The following is a 26,746-nucleotide window of genomic DNA, read 5'->3' as shown; positions in this document are numbered from 1 at the left end:
TAATCTTCAGTTCTGAAACACCTCTGGTTTGCAGTAAAGTACTTCGGGGCTATTACATCTTCTCCAAGTGGGACTTTGTCCCTTGTAGCAGCAGCGACACAGGAGCCCACTAAAAGCAACGGGCAGCACCAGGTGGTGTGACCAGCATACGTGCTGTGTGTATTGGGGTGTGACACTGACACATTAAGCATGTCAGGTAGTTAAAGCCAACACAGAACTTTTAAAACCTTCAGCCTCCAAAGAAAGATAAAGAGGCTTGTGGGAGGAATGGAGGTTTTGATGGGCCAGCAAACCAGCACTAGCTGTGGGCCAGCTTTTCCACTGTAAGGACATTGGAATATACCCAAAGGCCGGCAGAAAGGAAAGGTGTGTTTCTACCTGGGGAATAACCTTCTCTCCTTGCTAAAGAAACTGACGTGAAGTCAAATCTATAGAAATACTCAGGTGGAACCAAAAATACTCATTTTACTGGAGCAGTATAGGAGGCATTTTAAGCTGGTTTCTGAGCTCTAAGGATCAATTTGCAGCCAAGTGTTTGTATACGTTTTCATCTTCTCGTGTTAGTTTTTGCGGTAACTAAGAAATATTGATGGACGTATCTAATTCTTTATCTGTTCATCGTCTCTATTACTGAGAAAGAATGGGAAAGATACTGAATTTTTTAACAAACAGTCGAGCTTTGTTCTGTAAAACCCTGGGGTGGTAGATTAAAAGAGTTTTACCTTCCATTTCTTCATATTAATAGAGCATCATTATAACAAATCTGAGAGATCGGAGAGCAGGTTTATCAAACTGCCTGCAACAGACTTAAGACTTGCTGCCTGCACTGGAGGAGAACTTGCATTTCTCCAGTGCCAGTGTGCAGTCTGAAGGTGCAGCTGGGCTCTGCCCCTTGTACTGGGCGAAGAACCTCTGCTTTGGTGCAGAACATGTATTGGGGATGGAATTTGGGATCGTAACTTCCCCTAAGCTGTACATTTTAGTACATCCATGTTAGGACCTGAAAAAGTCTAAGTTGTTTTGGTAGTGCTCGTTGGCAGACATATCTGAATAGAAACTGTATCCTGTAACACCATCATCATGTTTTGTTCTATTTTCTGAGTCCTACTGCAGAATTACTGTCCAGGCAGGACAGTTCCTATGACAGCATCTGACTCTTAAGTTTGAGTTGGCTTTTTTTCTTGCAGGTAGAAAGGGGTCAGGCTGTACCATGGCTCTGCTTACAATTATCATCACTTTGCATTGGAATTTGCCATTGGAGAATTGCAGTTCTCTGTGTGTGCCCTTAAAGTGGTCTAATTTTGTTACCGATTCCTTATAGCGCAAATTTTTGAGCTTACAGTGGACAGTTTGGATGAAAATAACATTGCAAGAGTTTTTAAGCAGAGCATGAATAACAGCTGTGTCAGATTAATTGCATCTCATTTTTTAATTGCTTTTTGCAAATGATGAAGATTTTGAAAGATACCCTTTTGTAATAGGAGAATGTGGTTTACAGAGCAGCGCTTAAATATTTTAACGTGTAAATTTGCCCAGATCCCAGCTTTGCTTCTGTAATAATGGAAAAAGAATAGGCGCTGGACAAGCCTGGCTGTGTTTCTGAAGCCGTGGAGGGCTGCATGTGTCAGATGATGACACCGCGTTCCTCCCGAGACAGCAATGGCTAGTACTGATCCAGTTACAATGAGAAAACATCCCTGTGTAAGGAGGCAATAGGAGCTTTTCATGAAAGAACTCAAACCGACAATCATTTCCTTTGAAATCTCGTTTTAAACCCTAAATATTGAAGCCACAGAGGGAACAATAGGAGGCCAGCTGTAGAGTGATCTTGACTCAATGAGTTAATTGTTTGCTCACATATAGTGATTTGTTCACGAGTTTCTCTGAAATCTTAAACCCAAAGACAGAGGGGATAATCAACTTTAAAGTTAAATAGCTGGCAGAAACGTGGAACCTAGTGGAAATGGAGCAGAGCGCTGGTCACTGCCTGGTTAGAGCCTGCATTTTCATGTTAGTAACAAACTGAATTTATGCACTCTGCTAGATGTCTATTCTAATAAGAAAAGAGATGCAGTACCTGGTTGTGGCTCTCTTTTAACTTCTGATTACCTGCATGGGGAGTGTTTTCACATCACTCTGCCTTGGAGATGGAGATCACTTAGCAGGAAACACCTAAGACAAGCATACTGCAAAATCTCTGTGCTTGAAACAACCATCATTCACATGTTCACGTTTACTGTTTCCTTAGGGGTTAAATGTGCTAATGAACCAAACAGTATGTAACAATAACAGTGCTACTGGTGCTGCTTTTTCCCTTCTTAAGCGTTATCAATGAGGAGTTTGAAAGTTCCTTTTTGAGTGGTGTCAGAAAAAAACGTTCAGTCCATTAAGCAGTTTGACTCAGCTTGGCTGCTATGCTCACATAATAGCTTGTACCAGAAGAAGCGTAACTGATGGGTCTTGTTCCTTCTGTAAATATTTTCCTTTCTTCATTTCCTCCTTACTTACCATTTCTTACCTGCTAGGCAGCAAAACATGGGATGCAGTGAGTCGGAGAGAATTTTGCTGACCAGGCTTCCCCTTTTTTCCTCCTTCCCTGCATTGCTGATGTACTTCTGTGATCTCAGTGTCCCTTTCATTTTCTGAGCACAATCCTTTAGCTTTTGATGTGCCCAGTTTTCTGTATCAGACAGAGATGGTATGGCGGAGTTTATAAACAACGTTAATTTATTTCATGGATACTTGGTCTGACAGGACAGAACCGGTCGGTGATAGTTTGTAGTTTTGCTTTTTCTGAGTTCCATAAACTGCACTTCACTAGAGATGGGGTATTGGTTAGGCTGCGGTTGGACTTGATGATCTTCAAGGTCTTTTCCAACCTGGGTAATTCTATGATTCTATGACTGTGAACGTATTAAAATCTGTAAGATGCAGGTTTTCTAGATTGTCTGTTTCCTATTTCTTAGGCACTGATTGGAAGGAGTATAGTGAGTGATATGCAGTCAGCATCCCCATCTTCCTCTTGTCCCCCTCTGTGGGCAGGGACACAAGAAGAGTATTTTCTGGTGAGATTTTACAGTTCATATTTTTAGATTTATCTTAGTTACTCTGAAACCTTTAGAATAATAATTGAAGCTCAGCATTGGTTCTTTTTAAAGAAAAATTCTTGAAGCCTTCGGTTTGGTGCTTGCAAATGTTTTGCTGCAGCACCTGTGGTTCTGTAAGCCCACGGCAGGGATGCTGGTGTCGGGATGTGGCACAGTGCTCCATAGTCTTGCCCAGCAGCAAAGGAGATTGTATCTTCCCATACAAGGCTGCAAAAGTGTTGCTCTTGAGTTCGGGCTTGCTTTTCCAAAAATAACCCCTCTTTAGGCAAGTTTTAGAATGATTTGGTGCTAACACATACCTTCTTTTGGTTTTTAATTTACGTATTAGTTTAGAGGGAAAGCATCCGCTTGTTTAGTGGTTAAGCAAAGATTCCCAGAATAAATCATACCCTAGAGCCTATTGCTAGTGTTCTTTTCCAGCTGAGATTGCCAGAGTTGTATGAGAAGAATTAGCCTTATGAATTCTGTATGGAAACCTAGCAGCAGATCAGAGCAAGCTTCTGGAGTTTCCAAAACTGATGTGGAGTATGCTCTGTCACTTCTTTGTTTCTGACTGTGGTCCTCCAAATTCCAGTCCTGTCCCATTGTTCTCCTGAGAAAGTCCTAAATTTGAGGCAAGACGCTGCTTGTTTAGATGCAGTCGATGGCTTTGTGCCATCAACTGATGACATCAGAAATAAATAAATGAAAATTCTTGATGTGGGAAGAGGGATTACCTCACAGCTATGGCACGGGCTGCTCAGGATGAATACTGTGCACTATTCTCCCTGAGTCACTGCTCACTGTCCTGCCCTACATCTCTGTCCTGCTGCCTCCCACCAGCTTTGGCATCGTGCTGGCCCGGAGCTGAGCTGTTTCCGTGCTACCTCACTGCAAGGAGAGCTGCAGACCATGGTGGTGTTCCCTTTGGCTCAACAAGAGCAAGTGTGTGCTGGGCACTGATTGGGGGTAAAGGCAGGTCGAGGAGAAAGGCCAGGGTGGGGATGCAGGGTCTGCTCAGGCTGTCTGGGGCCGAGTATAAAAAATCACTTAGGCACAGAGTGGTTTTCAGGAAAACAGGAAAGGCCGCTGCTAAGGGCCCTTTGCCATTTCTTCGTGCTCAGGCTGTGGGATTTTTGTTGTTCAGCTTTATAGAAAAGCGGTTAAATTTAATTCAGAAAGCAGCTTACTTAGCTGTTCCTTGCAATAACAAGATTTCGGTCAGAAGAGATTGGAACAAAAATAACGCTCTTTTCTGTCGAATTTGCACTGCTTTATTTACAATCCAGAATTGTCATTTTGCCCGTATTGTTGGTCAGTCTCCTCTTGTTTCCTTTCCAAACGCTGTGTGTGAAAGGCCAGGTAAGCGTTTTCTATTGATTTATTTAGGAACATGCACAACTGCAAAGATAGTTGGGCAGATGTTGTGCCCAGAACAGCTTGTAACTCCAGAAATAGATGTTTCAGACCGAGTGTCATGCTGATACCTTGGTGTTGGTTTTTTTTTGCCTGGATTGTGTTTTGGCTAGCTTCCTTCCCAAGCTCCTCTCCTGTTCTTTTAGCCTCTTTCTGAAGTTCTTGGCTTTTCTTCCATTTATCTTGTCAAAGTCAGTGGGAATTTCCATTAAGTTACAGTCGTTTGAATGCTGCAGCCCCAGCCCTACTTCTGTTGGGCACAGGGAAGATAAACATAGCCAGTCTGACTCACCTTTTTTATTTCAGTAGCTTTATGAAGGAGCTCCACAGATATCAGTGCGTATATTTTTGATTCGCAGCCTTTCAAATGAGAGGACAGTCAGGTTCTGCTTATAGCACAGCGACTGCACGTCGTGCATACTATCAGGAGATGCAGGAAACCTTCCCATGTCCTTCACTTCTTGTAGTCCACCTCCTTATCTCATGTAGCCTTTTTCTCTTTGGATATAGGATGTTGGCTGCATACCAAGTAGATCAGACAACTGCTGTGTTTCTGCCTGCTCCAAAACCGTTCATATCATATTCCCTTTTGTTACAAGAGCTTGTCGTTTAAAAGAATTCGAAGTCATTTTCTGAGTATGTTTTGTTTTTCACATTTCCACGACAAACATTAGTTAAAACAGGGTAAAGGCTTTGCTGATCACTGGAGGCTCAACTTTGAGATTTGTTTACAAAGGTGTATTATTATGGTAGCATAGCTGATGTTTCAAATACTTCCTGTTATGTTCAAAGGACGCAACAGCCTGCTACGTTTTGATTGAAACTCTCTGGGTGTAGTTACTTCACATTCAGAAACACCACAGGTGTCTTCATCACAGTTTTATGCCGCAGTACTGCAAGTCAGATTCCATCCAAAGGCACCTTCACTCGGAAAGTCCTGTCATTATAACACATACACCTTGTGTGGTACTAGTTTGTCTTGAAACTGGATGTTGAAGTCAGCATCAATTCTATAGTGCAAAAAAGCAGATGTTTTCTGATGGATAAATTACGTTATTCTTTCCGTTTTAGAGCATTTGGCTTCTTTTTTATCTGAAGTTCTAATGTGACACTTAAGAGCAAGGGGAAGGCTGCCCACAAAAAAGAAGCACCTGTTGTGACACCTTTTTAATCTTGCAGCTTTTCTTGACTGTAGGTAGCTCAGCAGAAAACTGGGAGGTTTTCAGAAGAGGCACTGATACACATTTGAAAAAGACACTGTCAGCATTGGTCCCCACTTTTTAGTGCCAGAAAGCGTTTATGAGGAATCGCAGAACCACAGGGGTTGGAGGACCCCTGGAGGCCAACCATACCAACTCCTACTAAAGTAGGTTCCCTACAGCAAGGTCACTCAGGTCAGTGTCCAGGTGGGTTTTGAATATCTCCAAAGAAGGAGAGACTCACAGCTTCTGTGGGCAGCCTGTTCCAGTGCTCTGTCACCTCCAAGTTAAGGAAATTCTTTCTCACGTTCATATGGAAGTTCCTGTTTGTGCCCATTGCCCTTTGTTCCATCACTTAAAAAGGTGCATTATCTTATGGCCTGTTTTAAGCTGTGACAGGATTGATATGGACTCCTCCATGAAGATGAGCCTTATGCTTCAGCATTTCCATAGTCAGTTGAATCCTGCTCTGTGTTTTGCTGCTCTGATGCTTTACCAGTAGTTGCAAAAACTGTTTACAACTTCAATTGTGTTAAATCCTAGGGCAGCCTAAAGCTGAATTATTTTATCCATTTAATTTCTGTTCACTAGCAAGAGACCATATTTGCTATCAGCTAAGTTGAAAGGTAGGTAGGTGTCAGCTACGTGTCTCCTGGGTATTTGGGGGTGCGGAGTTTGTTTATTAGTAGAAACACACTCAGGTAAACTGTTCAGAAGTCCCTCATTCTCCACCCCATCACAGCTAATGAATGTCTTGTTTGCTTTGGGTTCTGCACTTGCCAGTAGATAATCATGTAAGTTGGGTGCTTATTCACTTTGTTGCCAAATTCAGACCGCTAAATGAGAACAAGGAAAGAAGGCAAGCAGTAATTAGTAGTAAGGTAAAAATATTGCAAGTTACATCCATTTATTTGATGAGTTTACTTAACAATTCAGGTATTTTTCATCATTGTACCTAATACCTTTTTAAGGTTTTAACAATGAAGTGGATGTTTTAAGAATAAATTATCTTACAATTGTCCTTATCTTTTATAAAACAATCAATGCTGTAATTGATGAACTCTGAGGCATTCTTTTCTTTAAGTACTTTCCTTTCAAAGAGCGTATTAAAAATAAAAGTTAATGACCGTTTTATATAAAGGCGGCATGGATGTTGTGAAAAAGCCAGATAAGTATTTCAGTAATTGTGCTGAAAATACATTTCTGCTCTTTCTCTGAGTGAAACCTTTTCATGGTCTGGACTTTCCCTTCAGAGTACCCATTAAGCCGGAGTTCAAATGCCTGGTGTGTTGAGATGGTCTCTTGAACTGAAAGCAACATTACTGCAGTGATGTGATGTTTTAGTGATGGTGTTTTGTTTTTTCTTTAATGTAATTATTGTGCTGTCATCAGCATTTTTTCAAACAGAAGTTTCCTTGAGTGTCAACATTCATGCTTTCTAAAGTTGAAGCCCTTCCAGTTATCTGTCACTGCCTTATTTATTACAGGGTATGAATAGTCAACAATTAATCACTTAATGCTAACTTATTTCCATAAATATTTGGCTAATATGTGGGCTTTTATTTATACTGTAACTGGCAGAGTTTTTGTAGGAAACATCTCAACAGCAATTAATGCCACTTTGGTTTTAAGACTTTGACCTAAGTAGATCTTCAGTGCTTGGGCCTAGTGAGGTTTATCTTCACATTCAAGCCCCAGTCAGAAACATCTGTCAGGTCCTTGGTATGTGGACTTTCCCAAACTGAGTAAAAGTAAATGGGAGCTGTTTCTGTTGGGCATTTGCAAAAACCAGGCCAGAGATACTCTGAAGTGAGCACCCCAAGACTGGTGGAAGGCTGAGCACTGAAGTCGCAGATGTGAAGCTGTGCTTCTAAAGGTAACAGATTCCTGACCAGCGGATTTGATAGGCGCTTCTGTGTGTTGTCTGTTTGCCTGCAAAATCACACTCCTCCCAGAATGGTTTGTGCCAGTGTCTCTGGTTTGTGAGAGACAAACTAAGCTACAAAAGCAAAAGTGCACGTTTTTGCTGGCATATAGTAGTCCTACATTGTGGTTTAGTGGTGCTATTTTAAAATGGAAAGCTAGCTCTAACTTCTTTATGACCTAGATGAAACTAATAATTTCCAGATAGAGAGGCAAAATGAAATTGAGAAATACAGAGTTCTGTGTATAGAATGTTCATGTAGGCTAAAATCTTAAAAGAAATCTCTCAGATGTCTTTCTTGGGTGATACTCGTCTTATTTTCACCACAGAGACAGGGATCCTTGTCTGTTTTCCATGTGGGATTCATGTGAGCTATTCATATTTAGTTCTCTTGAACATATTTTGCTTCCTTAATGAGCAACTGAGAAACAAAACCTTCTGCTTCTGCAGAGAGGGATTAATTCTCTCAGTTCTTTGTGTACCTGCAAAATGGTATATCTTTAGCTTATGTCTTGACTGCCTGTTTGCATGGCAGGTGGTGCTCAGGGGTCCTTGTCTTGGAAGCAGAGGAGGACCTTTCCTTTCCTTGTTAGTGTACAAACATAGAACAAAATACTGGTTCTTGCTTCCAGGTCTTTGTGTACTGGGTGTGGGTAGGCACATTCACTGCTGACGTTACAGTGATCAGAGTACAACAGCATCTGTTTATCCATCATTCAGTACTTTATCAGAGATTAATACGGAGCCATTTTTAGAACTGGCGGATAGATGGTATGTGATTCTGGAATGTGTATTTATTTAGTTTAGTATTAGTGTGAGTATTTAAGGTCACTTGAACCAGACAGGGCCGTATGAGTCATCTTTATCCCATTGAGTTTACACAGTGTGGTCTAGAGCATTTATTTTTACTTTTTTTTCTTTTTCTTTTTCTTTTTTTTCTGGAATACAACTCTAGAAAAACAACATATTCCTTGTTTTGTGCCAAATCTCCTGCAAATTGGCTTTAGCTGGCCTGCCTTGCCTTCCAGGGTTATCTACTGTTATGCAGTCCTAGCAGGAGAAAGACAATACAGAAGGCCTGGAGACAAGAAAAAGTTATTGCATTACTGGCAGGCTTCCTGTGTTTGAAACCTTCAAGGAAGTCTTCAGTTGAAGGAAAAAAGACAGAGATGAGCACTGGAAAGATAATCCTCCTAACCAAAACTGTAGCAGTTTTTAGTTTCACTGCTACTTGAGTTCAATTTCAGGAGTTTGCAGTATGAGGGGCTGGCCGATAAGGAGCTTACTGGTGATCTGAAGGTCAGGCTTGAAAATGTAAGCACAAGCAGAGGCAGAGAACACTTGAAAATTTCTCAATTGCTTGAAGCTTTGAAATTCTACAAACTTAGTATTAAGTGGTTTGGTCCTTTAAATATTTGGAGATTTGGGAAATTAGTAATTTTGTTTTTTCTCATATCTGTATGTCTAAGACAGGACAGTTACATTGTATTTGATATAATAAATTACCCAGAGAAACTGTGGATATCCCATCCCTGGAGGCATTCGAGGCCAGGTTGGATGTGGCCCTGTGCAGTCTGACCTGCCTGACCTGGATGGTGTCCCTGCCTGTGGCAATGGGATTGGACCTAGATGATCTTTAAGGTCCCTTCCAAAGCAGACCCTTCTATGTTGGAATGACAGTATTCTAAAGACATATTCAGTCTCTCTGAGGCTTAGTCAAAGCAGTCTGTAGAAAAGTATTCAGGATTATAGGGGATTTTTTGGTACCTCTTAGCGGCTTGTATTTATTCTTGATATGAATGGATAAAATTCTGTCCACTTCAGAATTAAAGAAATCTCATCCTTTAAGACACCCATAAGATATTTTAAGACAAAAATGTGTCAAATAAAGCTCTCTTTAGTTGAACCTTCTAAGATAAGGTCAAAGTCTCTAATAAATTTTAAGGCAACCTTTGGGCTAGAAGCTTTTTTGCTGTTGTTAGCATTCCTAACCTGAAGTACTTAAATGCATGATGTGTTTCATGAACACTGAGTTTTTTCTTCTTGATGGTTTGTTGGTTGTCTGATTTATTTTGTTTTCTACTAGTTGAATGAACTCGAATCTCAATTTTTGGTAATCTCCAAAAGCAGAAGATGAATCTACTCATGTCCTCTTCCTAATTCTACTTCTGCAATTCAAACGTATAATTTTGGATGTTATGATTTAAATAAAAATATTATTTAAATGGGCAGTCAAGGTGCTGGTTTGCGTAGACAGAACTTCTGTTCTGCATTTGTAATTAATGTAGTGATTACTGACTGTAGAAATGACAGTGTATTCCCATCGCCTCTGAAGAGTCTTGACAGAGTTTAGCAGGCAACAGTTGTTTTTTTAACAGAAGAATCCTCTTTTAAATCACTCCCTCGAAGTTGTGTCCAATAAATTGAGAAGGAGTGCGCTAAACAAGCTTTCTTTTCCCGAGGTTAAATACAACATTCTTAAATATCATGGATAAACAAAGCCAAAATTAGATCACCCCTTCCAAATCATTTTTTTGTTAGTGAACCAGAAAATGAAAGAAAGTTGTCTTGTCTTTTTGGCTCCCAGTTGATTCCTTAACTCCAAATGACCTTCCATTCATCTCTTGTAGTTGAATGAGTAGAAATGAAGAAAATATTCAGCCTGCACCTGAAAAAGAAGTTTGTAATCCAAAGTTGATTTTACAGTTCAGCAAACTCTGATTTAAGTGCCTTTTGCTGGCAGAAAAAGCAAATGTCAAAGGTGTTTTGTGAGCAGTAAGCCCAGTAATTAGAGCAGGTTCATGTTATTTCTGATTTTATGATACGTTCACAAGATACTAAAGTTAAAACTTAAATTAAAATTCAAAAGCACCTTTCCTGATTAATCTTTATTCACCTTGTAATAATTAAACTTAAGACCGTGCACAGCGCTTCCAACTTGAGGTTTTTGAGCTTGCATCTGAACATTTTAAGCCAACAAATTGCAGAAAGGAGCATTTTTTTTTCCTGTCTTTACCCTCGTGTGAGCTGAGAGTGGGTGAAACTGACAAACTGACCCAAATGAACAAAAATTCTTGCTAGCAGGATCATTTATAGCTATGTTGGCTTTTTGACTTTGGCTTGGTATATGAGAACCACACACCCACATCTGTCAGAAGAGGAAAAGCGGTGGTGGAAAAGCAGGAGAAACTGGGGAAGGTTAGAAGTTCTGTGTCAGGTGCTGCTGGTTGAAGCATGGACCTCCCTATGCTTAATCTTACGGACTACTGATGCTTACCTAAGTGTTTGGGAAGATGTATTTACAAGAGAAAAGACCTGAGCTTACAAGCTTGAAGCAAATATGCTCAGTCTGTCCTAATTTTCAAAACCTTCCTGATGGTGGAACAACAAACACGCACCTTCTCTTGCTGTGTGCATACGTCCATCGGGTTCCTGTGGCATGGGGGGCCATTACTTACCCTTCAGCCACTTTCCTCACACTGGAAATGGCAGAGATTAATGTTTATCTTAAACACGGGCATCTTTTGGTCTTAGGCTCCCAGAAATAAAATGTATGATGAAATGTATGAAAGAAAAAATCATTTCTTTTGGTTTATGTTCAAATTAAATCTAAGACTATTGCTTCCTTTTTAACAGGTTTTAAACAAATACTTTTTAATCTAAGACTAAAAATGGAAAAATGTGTATGTGTGCAGCAAGGAATGCGGAGGGCACAGGAGTGCACATTCCAGAGTGCTGCTGCTGGCACAGGGATGCAGAGCAGCTGGGAGCTGTGCTCCCCGCCAGGGTCCTCTGGCTGCACTGGGGCCTCCGTGCCTGAACACAGATCATGTTGGTGCTGCCTGGCTTTGAACCTTCAGAAGAGCAGTGCTCACTTTTTTGTGCAGTGTTGGATTTTCAAGTATGGAAATGATCAAAAAGCCGTATGTCCTTCCTCAAGAGGTTCTTCAGCAGTACATAGCCTGAGATGAACATCAGTGATAAGAGAGCGGTTTTGTAGACTAGGCCTGCCCAGCCATCCAGGTCTTGGAAACATGATCCTAAAGTTCAGAAGAGAAAACAAATGGAGGTTGATCAAAGTGCAACATTGACCACGTGCTCAGGGAAAGGTGCTTTTAACTGGCACATCCATCACAGATAGTATAGTAGAAAACATTGTACTGCTGTTGTTGTTGTCACTAGAGCTGTGGGACCGAGCTGGGCCCTGAGTGTGCCGTGGGGTTCAACCACAGCCCCAGCCTGCCCCAGCAGCAGCGTATGTCCTGCCACAGCCTCTGGCAGAACAAGGATATGTCTGAGGCTTTTGTATATGCAGTGCTATGCATAAAATGTCTTACCTTAGAGTGTATTTTTGTCTTGATCATTATGGCTAATGTTTTGTGGTTGCCGTTCTTGCTGAGTGGCAAAATTTGGTTATTTCTGTCTGATCTCCCTTCAGAGAAGTACCACAACACCAATGTGTGTTCAGATTAACAACACTAAAACAACTAGAGCTGCTTTTTATTTATGGACTATGACAAATATAAATAGAAAGAGGATTTGTGTCTACTTGCCTATTGAATGTGTCCTGTTGTCCCCATAAGCTTATGAAATCCTTTGATAACAAAAGTCTGACCTGTAAACTGGGGAAGAAGGTCATACACTTATATTACTTACTTTTAACAAATTATGCCTTGTTTCATATCACGGGGTAGAAAGATATTGGTCTTGAATTGTTTAAGCATTTCAACTTCCAACTTACTCAGAACTGGAACGTGATGGGACTTGTGACTGGTACATCCCACACTGCGCCTCACTGCCCTCCCAGTGGCCCCTTCAGACTGCCCTGAAGGTCCTTTTCTGTGAGGCTGGGCAGGCTCTCAGGTTATCAAGCACTGTACCACGATCTACGTATTTGGCCTGCTGCAAATGAACACTGCAGCAGTTATGTCTGGGCAGTTCGTTTCCAGTAAGCAATGGTAATCATTCCTTGAAATTTTGTATATAGCATTACTGCCAAATTAAACTGGAATTCAGCATGGAAAAACTATATCCAGAGCAGAAGCAAAACCCAGGTCATTGTGTTCAAGTAAGCCCAGCAGGAGTCTGCTCTTTCCCAAATCCTTAACAACTGGAAGATAAAATCATGGTTTCAGTAGCAAGAAGCTGCAGTGTGTGTGAGTGCCTGTGCATCTTTATGTCCCTGCTAGCCTGACCTCAGCTGCTGGTAAGGTGTTACAGTATTTGCAAGTAAGAGTGGTGTAAATGCAAGAAGAATACAATGCAACCAGGATGCCTCAGGGAGATAAACTAAGGCATTTCTCTTAGCAGGCGGATTGCAGGTCTTCTCATCCATTTGGATTTCTAGTGTGGTATTCTGTCTAGTGCTGCACAGAAAATTCTTGCTTCAGCTGGAGGATATAGGTCAGAAGTAAGGAAAAGTTATAGCTGAAGGTTGATGTGTTCTGTATGACATGGAGCCTGGTGGCTCTGCAAGGCCTGTGTTACAACTTACAGCTCTGGTAAAGCCTTGCAGAACATTTAAATACCTGAAGAGCAGCCCTTATTTGCCTTAGTCACCTCTGGTGTAACTCCTTTCATGTCATAAGTTACATTTCTGTAATGCAAATGGTTTATTGCTTCTGGTTTTCTGTAAATTTGCTTTTGCATTCTCCTGATAAATAGTCCGAAATGTACAAAAAGAATTATATTTTAATGTCATCTTTTCCTTAGCAGCAGCATATTTGTGAGATTGGAATGTGTAACCAAAAAGCCTAATCAGAAACCAGTCATCCTTCTCCCTAAATAAAGAAAAAAATAATAATGCTGTATTATGCCACTGTAAAAATAACTAAAATGCTTGGCTTTTCTGTTTGTTATTGCTTCTGGACAATAGCAGTGCCCATCTACTGCGTCAGATTCTTGCTTTATGGTCCAGCCAGCCCACTCTGTCATTCCGAAGGAGGATGCTCTTGAAGCCTTCCTCTTGAGTAAACAGCTGAGTTGCAGGTGTTATATGTAAAATTGTCCCTTTGGTTTTATACTTAGCCTTTTCTTTGTTGAAAAGATTCTTTTCTATTGAATTTCATTTACTGTTGTAGCACTTAGGTAAGAATACTGCATCTACGTATTCGTTCAACTGTTCAGTAGAGTGTTATTGTGTTTAATTGCATGAACTCATTTTTCCTGTTCAGAAAAGTTATCCTTGGCAAATACAATCTTAAAGGCTGCCGTAAAAAGTGATCATTATTTCATAGACTTCTTTAAGCCTGATTGTTTGTTTTCCAAGTGAGAAACGTAATTCATAGATTATAAATGCAATTTTATTTCATTTTCTTCCTTTTTGTTGAACTCTTCTACTAAAAACCAGAATAGGTCGTTCAGGAAATCAGCAGAACATTTATCTGACTTTTGTATTACTTCATTTAGAGCATTCAGTGTGTTTTTATTAAACCTTTTCCTGTGTCGTAAATAAATGCTTACTGTCTCCTAGCATTCTCCTATTTTTAGATAGTCTCTTGTGAAGCTTTGAGAGCACAGCCAAGTGAACTAAATTTTATCCCTTGCCAATGGAGTTTTGTTCTTTAATTAGAAGAATAGAAACCAGATTGCTATCAGTCCTTCTGACAAGTAGTTCTATTTTAAATGAGGATTTCAAGCAATATCTGAAGATACAACCTGCAATCAGAAATCTTACTAAAGTACATCAACTTCACAGTACACAAGTTGAGGTTTGAAAAAGATCACTTGAGATGTTTCTGGCTATATATATATATATGTAAGTATGTATGTTCTGGGGGGTTTTGTTGCAAGCCCACTGGCTGGTAGCATGCAAATGGTTGTCTGAGCTGTGTGTCTTATTTTCTTTCTAACCATGAACTCATCTGTTCTTTGTGCATCACAACTCATCCAGATCTGGAGGACTTTCATTGCATTATGATTTCCAAGACTACATTTTGTTTCTGTGTGCCATTTGTTACTCAAAACCATCCTTCTTTACAAAAATATTCACTCTCATTGACATTCCCATTACTCTACCTTCATTTTCATCAAGGCACACTAGTATCTGCACACAGTTGCATTTAGCCCAGATTTTTAATGGGGAATTATCATGGCATTATATCTGAGCTGCTTAATTCATTTTAGTTCTTTGATTATTTGGCACATTATAAGGTGTTAATTTTTACACCCACTGAAAGGTGTAAGCAGATGCACAGGAAGTTTAACGAGATCTGTAGAAACATGTCTTTGTGGTAGTCCAACAGCGTACAGCAGATGTTGTGGATTCTATATGCTGTGGAGATGTCCAAGAGACTTGAAAGACTTAAAATCTTGCATCAGGCATTTGTAAAAGGAGTGTGATTTGTGTGCTTTTGTTGTATGTTCTTTAAACACACTCTGACATGAGTGATAATCAAACTCTCTAGTTGTCTGTTTGAATTTTTGGCCTTGGTATTCCAAATTTAAGGTAAAATGCCAAGAAATCATTGCTTTTCAAAATGATTTTTTTTTTTTCCTCTGCTTTGGGACTTTTCTTTGGTATGTCACAATACCTCCTTGGGTCTTCCTCAGGTATGTCACAATATTCTGCTTTCCAGGGAATACATGAACTACGTACATCCCTCCTCAGAAAGAGCATCATACCATTGAGAACTGTGAATAAAAAGTCCCAATAAAACATCTGTTCTTTTACTGTGAAACTTTGTTTTTTGTTCATTTTAATTCAAAGACAGACCATAAGACTTCAGAAAAGTCTTTCTTTTTAATATATAAAAAAGAAATAATCTTTAATTGATGCATCCATTTTTCAGAATTTCTAAGTCCATAAAATGTATTAAATATTTTTGCCAAGAAATTCAAATATTCTGTGTTTTAGTGCTTAGCAAAAAGTATGCAGTAAGGCAATATAAAAACGTTTGGCTCAACTAAGGCTGCTTTTCCAGCACTATATTATTCAGGTTCATTAAAAGCCAAAAATCTAATGACAAGTATCACCTCAACTGTAAAAACATGAAGCTGCTCTCTGGTAGGTACTGATAGATGTTTTGAGATGTGTAGAACTTCAACACATATTCCTCTGGCAGCTGGGTGGGCTTTTATATTGATTTGTTTTTTTTTCCCTTTCACATATGTTAAATATAATATATAATATATATAATATAAATAATAAAAATGATCATAAAGATTCAGAAAAAAAGTGAAATACTTTACCCTGTGTTTTTCTCTCAGTCACATAATTGGTTTAATTTCAGGAGTTGTTTCTGAATCAGGAACTAGAAATTACTTATACTGGAGGAGTTTCTTATGGCATTTAAACTCCTTGCATATTGTATAGTTAATAAAAAATGTCTGAGTTGGTATTTTTTTACCTTGTACTTTTAGGAAAAAAAAAGAGAGAGTGATGAATTTGTGTGATTGAAATGATGAAAACCTTGTTTAAAACAAATTAAGGAGTATTTTGCTGAACTGATTTATTTCTCTACAGCAGAACTTAGCTTAACCTTTTATTTCTCTTGCAAGAATGGCTTTGAGTGTAATTTAAACTGTCAAATGACATTTATCAAATGATGGTTTTGCCCCGTAACAGGCAAATGTCTTCCACAAAATTGATTAGCTGCTGACCTCCTCCACCCTTTCCAGACCCTGCAAGGTAGATTTCAAAGTGCTGTAAAATAATCACTTCATTTTCAGTTTATACTTCAGCAGGAGGCGGTTAGTGCCCCGGTAGCGGTGCCGCAGCGTGCTCCCATATGGCAGCAGGGTGCTGGGAGCCAGCCAGGCCCTGCCCTACCACACATCCACAGGGCCTCACGCTGAGCTCCCTGCAGCCCAGGAGCACTGTCAGGAATGGCTTTTTGCTGGAAACTGGAACAAGTTACGGTACAAAACTTTTATCTTCCGGATGAATGCGCTCCAGTAAGCAAGAAAGTACCATTTCCTAAGGCCTGTGGGTTGTTCAGTTATCAGGGAGGTGTCAGAAGAAAGAAGGATTCATCTCCTAAATATGACATTTTAGGCCCTCAGATTCCTCCAATGCATTCTTACTCATCAGCTCTGTAGCTTTGCTACAGTCCAGCAGGCTTGCTCGTGTAGGCTTTGACTTAGAAGTAGGTGAACTGACTCGGGCACTGTGCCTGGATTGATGCACCAAAATGGCGGCTCTGTAGCTTAACAAAAAGCACTGCCTAATGTTTTTTTACTTCGGAGCTCTTTGTGCATTTCCTTGCCAAGGAAGAAACTGAGACGCAGAAAACAAACGATGAACATAAAAATACCAGAACTGTTGCTGGTGTTAAAAGTTCAGTTGTATTTTTAGACCTCAGTAATTTCTTTCTTCCGAACTCTTCCACTCCTACTTCTTCCAAAGTCTGTGTTTAAAAATAAATAAATTAGTGAAAATTGCTCTTGACTTTCTCCCAGACTTAGAAACCAGTGTAGCTTGTTTGTGTCAGCAGATCTGACTGCAGTTATTGGCCTTCGGTTCAGACAGGGTGTTGGGGGATGAACAGAGCTGAAAAGGAAAGAGCACTTCCCCAACTTCATCCACACGCATCAACTGAATGAGCAGAGGTTTTCCTGTATGCTCAACTGCCAAGGGCCAGAACCACGACTAAGGTCTTCTGTCAAGCTGTTGGTTGGGAAAAATACCTAATCCCTTCATAGATTCAGCTGGAGTCTGGTTGGCTGATAAATTGAATTAAAAGAAAGCAATATTTGTGCTTCATATTAAAGCTAAGTTATTAAATACAAGAAACTACATATGGAATAAAGACTTTACGTAGGAAGAGAGTTTCAAAAGCGTCCAGTAAATAGTGCTAAGTGGTCTGCTTGAGATTCATGGTATGTTTGGATTGAAATTTTGGTCATTGGGCTACCTGGCTTCTTCCATTATATATTCTTTTCAACAATTATACCATCTGTAGTGCATTCTGCATGTTTCTCACTGCAGCATCAAACTGATAGGCATGAGATTGTATCTGTTGGAGAATGGGATCATTGTTCTGGCTCTTCCAGCTAAACATGCAATATATGCTGTAAATTGCCTTTATTATATGCTGCTTAAATATCTCATTGTCTGCTTTGCATACAAGCAATTTATTGCTGCTTATGTTCTGACAGAATGAAAACTAATGTTTAATTATGCATTGCCCTAGTAATGTGGTGTTTAGGGTGAACGTATCTGAATTAAATAAAGGCCATTAATAACGCCTAACAATTTATGATATATTCATTGCTTGATTTCAAATCATATAAATTAGAGAAGCTTATTTGAAATGTCACCAGTATAAGATGGCTTTGTGGGAACACCTCTCTGTGTGCTAATTTCAGAATCATTACCAGCTGAGTCTTACTATTCATTCAATGTCCAGTAGGCTTTTATTATTCCCTTATTTGCAGTTTAATTACAGCCTCTGTTTTCCTGACAGTGTGAATTCAATCCTGAACCTGCAGGAGCAAAATGAGTTGCAATCAGTAGGTTTTTCCCTGAAAGCCTCCTTTCCCTTCTCCCCTTCACTCCCACCATCCCTGAACCGTAGGTCTGAGCAGATCCCTACAGACAGATTTTTTTGTCCCATATATTTAAAGGAGCGATGCCATCTAAGGCTTTCAAAGCATCATCTTTAAAGCTTTTAATTCACGGAGGATGTCTCTGTCTCACATAAGCAGTTGGTTTTGTGCCAATATCACGAAGATATTTGAATAAATTACATAAGGAGAGGTTTGCAGGTGACTTTTTACTATTGCATATGAATTAGAAAATACTATTAAAAGACATGAGATATTTCCACATAATGTGCATGGATACTGTGCAACTAAAATGCCAATCAGTCGTCTTTTAAAGTAATCCATTCCCCAGGGCTATTGTGTGGACGTAAATTCTTCAAAGATGTGGTAAGCATTGTCTGCTGAAAAAAAAACAACAAAAGAAAACATGAAAAACAGCAGCAAAATTTTGTATTGGCAAAGAATAAATGAATCACGGAGCAATTAAAGGTTGTCGGGGGCAGAACTGGAACTGGTTTTCTAAATCTTGCCTGAGACAATTTGGAAGGCTGAAAATACTCTCTGAGTGTTTCATATTTGGTCGATTTCAAGAATGGCTGTTCCTTCACACAGCGATAGCAAAGTGGAGAATTGATCCCAGTGACCTTCCCCTTTCAGCTTATCAGTGCCCGTTTGTGGGGGAGTTCAGGATATTGTTTCTTTTCCCAATATGGTTCCAGTTTGCACCACAGTGCTGTGTCACAACTATTCCCTTCTGTGTTGTGTGCACTTTCAAATTCAGCCTCGTCAAATCCATCCTAAAAATGCATTACTGCACAAAGAAACAGACCTTATTATACTTGAAGGGTTTAAATTAATTAATGGCCTGTGCCGCTGGGACATGCCATTACTCAGCTGGTGTGCTATACCAAAGGTCACTTCTACTATATGTTCATCACCTGGTTTCTTTTCTCTCCTGCTGGAGGGGAATTCCTTAAAATATTAGAGAAATTATATTTTCAGACCTGAGAGTTAGTGGATCTCCATTAAAAGAAGAAAAATATTCCACAAAAAAGAACTCTGTTAGAGTGCTTTCTTAGTTGTTTTTGAAGGTAGGTCTGTATGTGCATTCACATCTTGAGCCTCCTGGGATAGGTGTTTTGCAATTTCTATTTACAATATAACAAGCTCTGAAGTATTCAAATAGGAGTACATGTGGGTCTGTTACTCTGCTATGTGCCTGTATGGCCTACAGATACTATTAAAACTGTGCCGCTATAGCACAGAGTTAAATCTTTGCAGTGTAAAAGCAAATCTACAGATGTACTCGGAGACATTTTACATTAGTAAATTAAGAAATTGAAAGCATGCAAAAGTTTGATAGATGCAATTTTGATAATCTGAACCCCCTAATTTGGCAGTGAAGTTGCTTTTGTTATCAATAGTTCATTTGGAGATGTGTGAATTCAGCGTAATTAATTGTATTTGACTGAAAATGGTCTTGGTATCACTTTTGACTGGGATGGAAAGGTCTGGGCCTCCGTTATCCCTTTTTCAAGCATGGAATTTGTTGCACAATCTGGCAATCTAGGAGAGTAGCTAATTCTTTATAAGCAAACAAAGTTCCATATCTCTGTATAATCTATCTGCTTCTCCTTAGTTTTATTTGTACAAGAGCTAGGCTAGTTCTGCATGCTCATGAAATTGCTCTGCGGTTCCAGGGTGAGATTGATGTGCAGCGATATCAAATGCAGTAAAGAGCATGTATGTTAGATGTTGTGATGTTCGATATATGTGCTGTTATTTCATGTCATAGTTAATGAGGTGTCAGCATGATTTATTAGGTTTGTACAGCTGTGTTTTCAAAAATTTACTAGAGTTCCTTCTTTGTCCTGCCTTGGAAGGAGGAAGGAGCGTTCTCCCTGGCACTCCAAGGAGCAGCACACGTTCAGCCCATCCTGGCATCTCTCTTAGTTTGTTGCTCTGCTGTACAGCTGTGATGCCTCAATCTGTAACTTCTCAGGGCTTTCCAAAGAAGCACTCTGTAAAGGAAATTCAACTGATATTTATCAGTTTTCATGTGGGCCGCAGGGGTCTGAATAATAAAAATGAGAGATGGCAAGATGCATTACTGAGACTTAAAAAGACCGAAGAGTGATGAGGCTTTCTGACCTGCCTGCTTGCATCGGTTTCTTCTCTCTTTTTAAGAGGAAAAAGGTTCCTCACTGCTTTCAGGTTTTGTTTAACTTCAGTTCTGCAGAAGGTCACGCATTTTTTCCTCTAATATTTATAACCTACAACGGCTTCAGTGAAGGTGTCTCAGAGAGCCTGTCTAAAGCAGGATAGCGTCTAAGGGCAGGAACAGATTCCCAATTGGGAGACACTTTTGGATAAGAACAACCAACGCTAAGAGTGCAGGTCACACTTATTTTGTTACATCCACTTCTGTTGTTTGCTGGTAGTCTCATGTAGAGTTCTCCCCCTGCACCCCGCAGAAAGCTGCTGAAACTGTGTGCTGTGGGGGTCTGCATCACCACTAGAACATAGGCAGAATGTATGTGAGGGGTCTTTGATGACTGTGCTTTAGTGTGTACCTCCTTAATGATTTGAAAGAACTGCTACAAGCTAGCAATATTGTGCTTGGTTTTTCCTGCTTTACTCAAAATTTACTAAAATAAGAGTTGGTTAATGCACCCAATTAGAAAAACATGCATACAAACTAAGTAACTGAAGTTGTTTACATTCTGTCATAAAGATGTGGCTGAAGTGGATAGTTCTTAAATTCCAAGTATGTATGAAAACTTTAATACTGAGGATGAAGACAATATTTATTTCAAAACTAGAAAGAGCAAGTAGTACCCATAAATATAACGAAGTAAGGAAAACCTTCACACTTCTGCATTTATTCTTAAGCACAAATTTGGATACTTAAGTAGTTTGTTAAGCCTGACTAATCAAAACAATGCCTGAATGCTGTTACTTGCAAAAGCTTAGCTGAGGTCTGTGCTCTTGTACAAAACAAGGCTCTTCTACCTGAGTCCAAAGTTTGTGCCTTCATATGGAAGCAACATTTGATTTCCTGTAAGTAGTTTAGGACGCAAACAGGTAAGAGTAGTTTGTAAGCTGCAGAGGTAAATAGTCATTTTAAATATAGGATTAGAATTGTCTTTGGAAAACGTAGCTCAGTTGGCTAAACAAGAACAGTGTGTTAGGATTTAAGAATATATTTGCTGATGACCTCCCAGGCTTTCCTTAAAGCACAAGCTCCAGGTGTGCTCTGAAGCACTTTTTTTCAGAAACTAGTATAAGTATAAAGTGCTCTTTCTTCTTTCCAAAGAGTCTACCTTGTTAGTACCTTTAATCTGGAAAGAATAAATCAGTTTTTGCATTTTTCTTACAATCACATTCACTCCCAGGGCGCATACACAAGCAAACTGCAGGCCAAATAACTTTTTTTTTCTTTTTTAATTAAAAATACATGCAGCATCTTTGCAAAATTATTATCAACTAAATCTATTCTTTCTTCTCTAGATCAATGAACTGAGCCATGTTCAAATCCCTGTTATGTTGATGCCAGATGATTTCAAAGCATACTCAAAGATAAAGGTGGACAATCACCTTTTCAACAAGTAAGTACAAGTAACAATTCTTTGTAGACGGGGATAGTGGCAGTGATATTTTTATGAAGTACTGTGAACTCTGTTATTTTTCAGCTGATGGGACTGAAGTTTTGATGATTAAGTTAATCCTGTGATAAACATAACCATCTGTGCTGTTCTGAAAAGCAACAGCAGGGGCTGCTGGGCAGTATTCTTCTTCCATATGGTTTATTATTGCCTTGTGAATATCTTATATATTGAAGGTGATCCTCTCTTGGTGTGTTTATTTGTGGCTGTTCCTGACACTTATTTGGGTATTTTTTAAAACATAAATTCAGGTGCATGTACTCGTTAATATTTTAAATGAAATACTTGGACAAGAATGAAAATTTAAGGTGCATATCAATACTGAACGATGTGCAATTTTTACTAATCCATAATATGAAATTATAGCAATCATATAAGGGTTCCAAAAGTATTAAGATAGTTAAATATAATACCACGTCTCTTGAAATCGTCTCCCCATGAACTGTATGTGCAGACATATAAAGCTGTTAGTGCATAACCTGTTTAATAACACATTAAGAAAATGCAGAATTCTGTTACTTTGATCCTTCTACTCTATGAAAAAGTTCAAAGTTACTTTCTGAAATCTGAAATTAACAGTGGGATATTAAAACTCGCCCTGTGCTCAATAAGGCCAGTTTTTGTGAAGCTTTGGCACTGCCCGTGCTTTCTGGTGTCACAGATGGTATGGTAATTCTTGTATAATGCAGTCTGAGATTCCACCTTGGAAATAATATAAGGGCAATGGCAAAACGCTCTTTCCTGCTTTTTAGTGCAGGTTCAGCTTGTTAGAAACAAACATGTGTAAACTTATTGAACATAGTAAAGGGTAGAACACCATGAGCCCAAATCTCTTTCACGAAAGTAGCGCTTTAGAGGAGAGACTGTAAATCTCCTTATTCTCTGCTTTGTATGAACAGAACTGAAGCAATACCCTAGAGTTATTAATTGCATATGCAGGTAAATAAGTTGATTTGGTTTTATATTCTTTCAGAGAAAACATGCCAAGTCATTTCAAATTTAAGGAATATTGTCCAATGGTTTTCCGTAATCTAAGAGAGAGGTTTGGAATTGATGATCAGGACTTCCAGGTAAGTTCACTTTCAAAACATCTAGACTGGTATACATACAAGCTTTAAAGGTTGGTAATGCTGCAGTTGTGAACAGGCCAACCTGTTAAAACATTATTTCTTTATTTGGGTATTAGTTGGAAAAAACCTAAGAGGAAAAAGCAGCCATTCTTCCTACTCTTTCCCCCACTTGGTTTGGCTGTCTTACCTGTCTTATGGTGGCTTTCCCTGATACTCAACCCTCCTTGTTTCCCACCACAGTACCTCCGAGTCATAAGCTGAGATATTAAAGCTGAGAAGTTATATTAAAACTTGCAGAAGGAGGGAAGAGCCATCTCTGTGCACTGCTGACAAGAGATGCTGTATTCAGCTGAGTCACTCTGATGAAGGTTGCTTCAGGGATGTGTCCGTGTTAGATGTGGTTTCTGAAACCACCACAGCTGGATGTTTCCCTCATGTATTTTTTTGTTTAGAAAAGGGTAGTCTGTGGCAGCCAATATCGTGCTCCATTGTTACCCTTTCTTTTCCCTTTTTATAAAAGATCTGGAAAGAAATAGCTTGCAGAGAGCAGATACAGCAAAACAAGAAATTGCTCCACATTTGGCAGTAATGTTTCTTGTAGTCAAAGCCTCTTTCAGTCTTTGCAAAAGAAAGTTCTTGAACTCTGCTTCAGTCTGATTTGCCAGTACTTACTGACATTCCCTTTTCCATTAACTGTTCCTAATGCACATCATCTCCACCACAGGGATAATTCCTTCTGCAGTCACTCTGGTAAACAGCCTGTCCTACATAGCTCTTGCTCTGTAATGAGTGTCTGCTTCTGGGCACGTTCTTTTACTTTTTTAAGCTGCTTCAGTACAGGCTGCAGTTTTTGTTGTAGCCTGTCACTGAGATATATCAGAATATATTTAATAAATAATAATAATTTTTAATAAAAGAGTTCAAGTAGCTAAAAAAACTATACAGAATGCATCTGTGATGCAATGCAGAATAACCTGGATGCTGTAACCCAAATCTTATTCTTTCAGCAGTCCTCTTTACTAATTTTCCCCCTTCTCAATTTAAAGCAGCATGTTAAAAATGCATACATTGGTTAAAATGTGTTTGCATGACTGTAGGTAGAGATTAAGTGATGGCCACTGTAACTTTGGGAAGATATTTTGCTAGTTAATGGAGAAGGTGGTTTTCTCCCATCCCTTTCCTTCCCCTCCCTTCCCTTCTCCTCTCCACAGTTACAACAATTGGGGATAAAATATCAAATTACATTCCTGGTTCAGTTTTCTTGGTAGACCAATAAAAAATGTTAAGAAAGATGAATAATCGCTAACATACTTCATCCCTTTATATGAAGGTTTCCTTTTTCTTGGTAAAGGAAAAGGATCTGTGTGTAAGGGAGGAAGATTTGATTGGTCTTAAATTTAAAATGGTGGTTTCAGCTCATGCTTGGCCTCTTTAGGAAGACAGGGCGATGACAAAGTTACTTTTTGGTAATTATATTTCAGAAGACTTGAGATACAGTTAAAGCTGGGAAAATTGGCATAATCTAAAATGCCACATTCCACAGCATCATGGGCTGTTTTCATCTCCAGTACTGTTCAAACCACATCAGGAATCCCTTTGTTGTAATGAATACTTGTTGGATTTATTGAGCATCACTAAATAAAGTTCCCAGATTTCTGAATTTCAGATTATAAAGAAAATAAATACTTTCTTGTAGCTATCTGTTTTAACAGCTTTTGATAGTGTAACCAAACAGTTCAACAGAGAAAAATGCAAACGCATCCTTGTTTTTGCTTCAACATTTACATATTACTTACAAAAAAAATCTTCGGTGCCATGTAGTATTTCAAGCATATCAAGCATAAAAAGAAGACTAATATAATTCTGACCAAGGGAAAGCAGTATCTTCATTTTCTATTTATTTTTTTCCCAAGCAGTTTATCACCCTGAATTCTTATTCTACAGGGCTGTTCTAATAAAAAAAAAAACCAAAACTACTCTGAGCAGTGATATATTTGCTCACCTTTTCAAACTTAAATTATTTTTACAGAGATATACATAAATGAAAATTTAAGTCATAGAATCACAGAAAGTCTCAATGGATGTCCCCAGCCACATCACCACAAGTTGTTCCGGTCCTGTATGTAAAATAGGGACTACCCCCTTTAAAAGTAGATGTTGCTTTCATTTTGATTCAGTATTCCCCTTGATTTAAATGGAATTTGACAGAGGGAATGAACTCAATAATAATAATAATAATAATAATAATAATAATAATAATAATAATAATAATAATAAAGATTTCAGATAATCTTTGTATTCAAGGAGTTATTTCAGTGAACGCCGATTAAAATGGTTATCTTATACTCAGAACTAACCATGATTTGGAAAAAAGACGTACAATATTAAACTGAGGGGAAGCTTATGGAACAGACAGCAGTGGTTCTTACAAAATGATTTTCAGGAAAGGAGTCCCAGTCAATTGTGAGCAATGTCATTCCCATTAGTGAGCAAGACAGGACTGATGTAGATAAATAAACCAAGTTACCCTCTTCATCAGTCGGATCCATCAGTATACATTGGGCCGAACACTCTTTTTAAATGTTATTGTTTTCAGAGTGTTCAGCAGATATTCTTGATGGGTTTTTCCAGAAGGCAGTTAGTGCTTACTCATGTGGAAAGATGAAGAAACGAACAAAAAAACTGCATTGTGAAAATAGTTTGTTAGTGTATGCTCTAGTTTCTGAGCTATATTATTTTTAATTCTTGACGTTATGTTAATTACTTTGTACAGTCACAGAATCACAGAATTGCTCAGGTTGGAAAAGATCTTCAAGATCATCAAGTCCAACCTCAACCTAACCATACTACCCTAACTCTGACAACCCTCCGCTAAATCATCCAGGGATGGTGACTCAAGCACCTCCCGGGGAGCCCATTGCAATGCTTAACAACCCTTTCTGTAAAGAAGTTTTTCCTATATTCAGCCTAAACCATCCCTGATGCAGCCTGAGGCCTTAAAGTTTTGTGGGCTTCTAAAACAAAAATCTTCCATTCGTCTTCAGAATTATTAACATAGAGACCTCCTCACAAAGATCTTAACTATGAAGAAAGATTCAGTCTTAAAAATATTTTTCCCCCTACGTTCAATGCTGCTTCAGAACCAGGAGGACTCGAAATATGTCACTGCTTCCCTGCAAGAAGCTATTTCTAGCAATGGCTGCTACAGTTCCTGTAATGGGCTCCCACCTTTCACATGATGAAAACAGAAATGTCTTTGTTAACCTACCATGCATCTGTCTGCCTTTCATAGCTAGTTGGGCATCTCTGAAAGATGTCTGGATTAGTACTGAGCTAAGATTAGCTTCCTGGAGGTACTTGTATTGCTAGGACTGATTGGCTTTTTTTGGTGATTCACCCTTTACTATGGATGGCAGTGTGGTGAATATAGTATGGATTTAGTTAAACCCTGAGTTTTATCTGAAGTCTGCCTATATAAACTTCTCATGATAAAGTACGTCTTCAACCTATGTTAAGAGACTGTTTTTCTGTGTCAAAAATTCCTTTATTAGACCCTGAGCTTCCTTCTTCTTGATCACCTATTACTAAGGTATTTATGGCCATGGATAAAAATAGTGTGCTTTTCTTGCAAAGGGAAACTCGGGTGATGACCAGTTAGTGTGAATCAAAATTGCATTTGAATTCTGTAAAACCTTTAAAACCATTTTAACCTCTTGCACAGACTGTGAATTATCAGAATGAAGGAGATTCTGTTTTATTCTGTGCTGTCGTGTTACAGGTTGGTACGTATGGAACTCATATGGAAGGTAATTTCTGGAAGTGTCAAAGAAATTCTACAGCTCAAAGCATTTTGTGCCAAATTTTGCCTTGATAGGTTACATTGTCTTGTACTGGTGTCTTT

General features: G+C 39.0%; 1 protein-coding gene across 2 annotated transcripts in view; it reads left to right on the top strand.

Annotated features, from left to right (window-relative positions):
- PIP4K2A (phosphatidylinositol-5-phosphate 4-kinase type 2 alpha) overlaps positions 1–26,746 on the top strand; it is a 95,168-nt gene that overhangs the window by 26,864 nt on the left and 41,558 nt on the right. For both annotated transcript variants that reach the window (XM_072329630.1, XM_072329629.1), the window contains exons 2-3: positions 21,621–21,718; positions 22,749–22,845. In XM_072329630.1, the coding sequence (XP_072185731.1) occupies positions 21,621–21,718; positions 22,749–22,845 (195 nt within the window). The remainder of the gene's footprint in view (positions 1–21,620; positions 21,719–22,748; positions 22,846–26,746) is intronic.

Source organism: Excalfactoria chinensis, chromosome 2 (genome assembly GCF_039878825.1).
Source record: "Excalfactoria chinensis isolate bCotChi1 chromosome 2, bCotChi1.hap2, whole genome shotgun sequence".
In the NCBI taxonomy this organism is placed as follows: domain Eukaryota; kingdom Metazoa; phylum Chordata; class Aves; order Galliformes; family Phasianidae; genus Excalfactoria; species Excalfactoria chinensis.
This window is presented reverse-complemented; position numbering and strand designations above follow the sequence as displayed.